This window comes from Stegodyphus dumicola, chromosome 11 (assembly GCF_044657685.1).
Source record: "Stegodyphus dumicola isolate Sdum_Otavi_A_Nest chromosome 11, ASM4465768v1".
NCBI classification, from domain to species: Eukaryota; Metazoa; Arthropoda; class Arachnida; order Araneae; family Eresidae; genus Stegodyphus; species Stegodyphus dumicola.
This window is the reverse complement of record NC_140778.1, coordinates 163458395-163463814: the sequence shown is the minus strand read 5'-3', so window position 1 is coordinate 163463814 and position 5420 is coordinate 163458395. Positions and strand designations below refer to the sequence as shown.

The 5420-nt window shown below is 32.9% G+C and overlaps 1 protein-coding gene across 1 annotated transcript; it reads right to left on the bottom strand.

Annotated features, from left to right (window-relative positions):
* Positions 1–311: 311 nt before the first annotated feature.
* On the bottom strand, positions 312–2003 carry LOC146994501 (E3 SUMO-protein ligase ZBED1-like). The gene is made up of 2 exons (XM_085826390.1): positions 940–2003; positions 312–858 (listed from the first exon to the last, which is right to left on the bottom strand). The coding sequence occupies exons 1-2, from the start codon at positions 2001–2003 to the stop codon at positions 312–314; spliced, it is 1611 nt and encodes a 536-aa protein (XP_085682516.1).
* Positions 2004–5420: the final 3417 nt, after the last annotated feature.

Here is a 5420-nt window from a genome sequence, read left to right as displayed (position 1 = left end):
TACATATTTTACACATTTCTGTATTTTGAACTATTCTTGTTTTGTTATTCTTATTCAGATCCCTTTTTATGTTGGCCTATTGATAAATCAATGATTATGATTATAATATGATATGTAAAGCATTATGTTTGTTCAGGTCGATCATAACAATTCCTAACATTGTTTTAAATGACATTCGATTCGACAACATTAGGAAAATTATATATGAACATTAAAAATTAAAAAAACTATGAAACATTTTATGCACATTTTAAAAAACTTACAAAAATAATTAAATTAAGCATTACAGAAAGAACAATTTCATATTATTTTTAGCGAAGTAATCTTTTGTTCATGTTTAAAAATAAAACTTTTTCCATTCGTTTTGGTTGAATGGAACAACGTTTTTCACTTTGTATTTGCCCCGATTTCGAAAACGTTCTTTCGGATGGTCCCGAGGTAGCCATGATCGATAAATATTTCTCTGCTAAAATTGAAAGTTCGGGGTAGAGTAATGCCCGCGCCTGCCACCATTTTAATGGGCACTCATTCCTAGAAAGAATGCGTTCCTCAAAATATTGCCTCATAGTGACGATGCTGGATACAGTTGAGTTTGAGACGGAGTTTGATGTCACTCTTGCATCAAAGTCTTTCCATATTGAGTCCTCGTTAGTGTCAGTGAATATTGCTGGAGTGACTTTATTTGATTGCACTGTCTGCTGTTTGTCAACATTAAAATATTTTTCAAGTTCAGTTTTCAGCAGAGTTTTAGCACACTCATAATTTGATTCATCAGCTAGTCTGAATGCCAACTTCTTAAACCGCGGGTCTAATAGTGCTGCTTTAGATAATATTGGGTTTCTATAACAATTTTTGAACCTGTATTTGAATTCTGTTATTATTTTATTAGATAGATTTTTTCCAATTTCTGTATTAATATTTAAATTTAAATTTTCAAACATGCTAATTACACTTTCAGTCGCAGCTAAGACCATTGAAACAGTAACCTTATTTTCAGACGACATTTCTTCGGTTAGCTGCTTAAATGGTCTTAAAATTTTAATTACATCTGGAAGAGCCTGCCAGTCACTTTCTGACAGATTTGCAACTGGATTGTGTAGGAGTCCAAGGGCCGCTTCTAGAGGCTCCTGAAGGATACACATTCTTTCTAGCATATCCAGGGTGCTGTTCCATCTGGTCACTATGTCCATTTTTAATTTAAGAGGCTTTTCGCCAGGCCTCAGCTGCTTTTGCACCTCAGCAAATTTTTTCGTTGCCAACGGACTTCTGTGAAAATGCTCCACGATGGTTTTTATTTTTTTTATGAGGCAATCTAGTTCAGCGCCCTGAAGTCCTGCACGCACAATTAAATTAAGCGTATGCGCGACACAAGGCAAATGTTCAAAATTGGCCAACCGTATGCCTGCTTTCATATTTACTGCATTGTCTGTTACGCAGACAAATATTTTATTTTGTAAATTCCAATGGGACAGCAAGTTACATAATTCCTTCTTTATATATTCGGCTCTATGTCGCTCATGACATTCAAAACAGCCCAATAGTGCATACTTCAGCTCCCAATTTAATATATAATGGGCAGTAACGGCCTGATGTGAAGTCGCTGCTCGCGAAGTCCAAGCATCGGTCGTAATTGATACAAAGTTTGCACTCTGCAATTCTTCTTTTAATCTGCTTTGGACTTCAAGGTACTGAGCGTCCAGGAAGGTATTACTAAATGTGTACCTTGAAGGTAATTTGTAACCAGGTTCTAAATAATTAATTAGCTCTTTAAAACCAGTATCTTCAACGACAGAAAAAGGCTGTAGGTCTTTGACTATCATATTAAAAATTAAGTCACTTATTTTTTTTTCCCGTACTACACTTACGGGGCGTTTAAGGAAAGTACTCAGCGTCGTTTGTTTTAAATTTGTTTGAGATATCAGTTCTATTGAATGATTAATATGTTCAGTACTTGCTGCTGATGTTGATGACACAGGAACTTCTTGAATTATTGTATCCGACATGGAGCATAGAATGACGTTTTCGTAAGTTGACCTGTGTTTTTTTATGAGGTGTTTTTTTAAATTTGTTGTTGAGCCACCTTTTACTGAATATAGCGAGTGGCAAATATCACATTTTGCCTTCTCATCGGTAGCCTGTGTAAAAAACCTCCATAGCCGACTTCTCTTCCTATCCATTATAGATTGCACTGTAACATAAAATAATAAAAGCTCGTTAAAAATGTTAGTGAAAATAAGTATCAAATATAAATAATAAATGCAGTCTATATAAGTTGAAATCAATAAAATCTCATTCAGTCAGTCTTAAAATAAATTACTTATATTTGCATAATGAAACTCAGAATCGTAAGAAGTGAACGTGCGCCAAGCTATATATTGGCTAGAGACTGAAGGTCGTAAGATCGATCCTCAATTTGACTACCTGTATCTTGTATAGGCCTTACACCTACCTTGTACTTGAGCCAACGGTCTCCATCACTCAATATTTTCTCTTTCAGATACTGTATTAAATTATGTTCCTATTATTATTGCTAAAATAGGTAAGCCTGATGATATTTAGGCCTGATAACGAGTCTATGTAAGTTATTTTTTTAACACTTCGATTTGAAATGTCTGTGAAGATTATTAATTTAATCTTCGTTATACTTAAGCAAAATTTTTTTGAATAGTATTATTATTTATATTTTTAATTACGATTGTATATACTTTCTAACATCCCTTCAGGAAGCTATTAAAATTTTATTCAAAAATAGTCTATCTGATAATTACTGTTTAACTTAAATTAAAATCTTAAAATCTAGAATATTTCCTTACGTTGATACCGATATTTAATGACAACAGTATTACACTTAAGGAAATACATCTTATTGGCTGGTACTGCGTGAGTCAGTAATGAAAATATGAATAAGCATCTAATTTCTTCCATGTAATCTTTAAAGTAATTTTTAAGAGCAATAATATTACTAAACTAATCTTAATTTTCATTTTACACAATAGTTTTGGTTCTAGACACAACACAATAAAAACTTTAACATATAACGTAACAAATTACTTTTATATGCCATCAGAAATTCATAAACCCTAATTTTTATTGATTACACACGATATTGATCCTTAAGCGTTTGTTTATATTTTACTTTCCTTTCAGCCATCATAAACTTCTGATTAGTTCAAAAACCGCTCTATTTTCCTTGACCATAAAATTTTCGTTACCTTGAGAAAATATATAATGACGTTTTCATTAACTAAGCACAGTTCAGGACAATAAACAAAGGCCCCATTCAGATTCCACTCACTGATAAGGAGAGTTCCCCCCCCCCGCAGTGCAAAACCCATCTAGGTAAGAAAGGAAGGAACTCTGCACTACAAGTGAAGCACTGCTCCGAGGCTTCTTTCTCCAGATCGGGGGGGGGGGGTGTTTACATTCAGAAGCTTCCTTGACAGCGCTTTGATAGTATTTCGACACACGACAGTTCCATACAAATCAAAAAACGGAACACTTTCGCATAAAATAAACATTCATTGTGTGATGGATAATAGAAATTTGTACAGTTTAATGACATTTAAGCAAAAATCACATCTTGGTTATTTTTCGATAACTAACAACAGCGATTTTGATTATAAATTTGTTTTATAAAATTGTAAGCTGTTGAAGTACAAAAATATAGATTTTAGCAAAAATGTTCTTCTTAAAGAATGTGTGTGTGCGATTATGGCAAAGCCTCGAGGGCTATCTGCCTAAGGGAAGGGATGCCTTCGTGGAGGACTTTCTAAGGGAAACTGGCTCGTATACACGTTACGCATGGGGAAAACCACGAAAACGCCCATGCAGCCAGCCCATTTGCGGGATTCGAGCCTCGGACCGAACTACCACTGTTCAGCGACTTTTCCGCTCGTCCGCTGGTGGGCCTGCTTAAAGAATGAAAAATACCTTACGTTACCTTTAAAACTGTATACGCCTTCTGATACCCTTGATAGAGTATTCGCTGCTTTTATTTTACGCTCCAAACGCCAAATTTTTTTAAATAAAATAAACTTTTTTGTTATTCACATATCATTATAACGTGTACTTTTTAAAAATTTTTAGAGAACAGGCTTTATAGTTGCTCATTTTGAACTCATCATTTTATTTTTATATAATTGAAAAATAATCACTTTGGGTTTCGAAGAAAATCTGATCTTTGAGTGGGTATTAAAAATAACGCATGTAATTTTCATTCAAATTATATCTATACATATTTCTTATGTAAAAATTTCGGGTTTATGCTAAATTATTGTCAATTACTTTACTCGAAAAATATAGTGAATGCACAGAAGATTTATACATGCCGGAAATGAAAAATATGAAATATGTATGGGTATTTATGCAAATGCTTGCAAAATGCATGTATCTGCCTTTAACAAAATACGTAAATATTTATCAAATTATTTATAAATGTGTTTGAAATTAAGGATTTTTTCATTCACAAACTCCTGTGAAAGTTACTGTGAAAAAATCTAATTATTCAATGCATCTAAATTTATAATAACCTTAACATTGAAATGTACAAATAAATTGAAATCCTGTTGACAAATCCGCTTATAAAACTATTTAAGCAAGAATTTTTCGTACAGGAAATCGTACAGGAAAGCAATCTGTTAAAAGGTATTGTAAAGTAAATTCTATGAGATGCGTACTTAAGAAAGTAGTAAAAAAAAGAGTTTTAGAATATGTATTGTTGAAATTAAAGGTAGAAAAAAAATCTGATAAGTATAATTAAAAGAAATATTCCCTTACATGTTAAAATAACTCTTACATGTTTTAAATAATATATAAAAAAAACTAAAGAGTTGGTTTCTTTAAGAGTTCCGCTTTAAAGGTATCAAAGGCATGTTGAACATCTTCTAACCATTTAAATTTTCCCTTTTTTTAAGTCAGTTTCGTCAGAAGTCTCTTTAAGCAAAATTTAGAATAAATTTACGATAACACCCAATTAATCTCAAAAATCTTCTAACTTCCTTTTTGTTTGAAGGGAGCTTATATTTTTGAACCACTCTTAGATTCCTATCGTCCGGTTGTATAATTCCTTTGGACAATTTATATCCCATATACTTCACAGTGAGCTATAAGAATTTGCATTTGTTGGTTTGTGGCTATGCATATTTAACCAGTCAAAGAAAAATTTTCAGTTTTTCTAAATAATTCTCAATGCTTTTGAACTATTTACAATATTATTGTCAATATAAATTCTTATTTGTAATGGGAACAAGCCGGACAGTGTCCATTAAGCGCTGAAAGGATAGGAACTCGAAGCGTTTTTAAGACCGAACACCACTCGAGACCATTCTTAATGTCCTGTGGCAGCGAAAACCTATATTTGAAGATGCCCGACGGGTGCATCTTCATCTGAAAGAAACCTAAAGTCGAGGATAATTCAAACA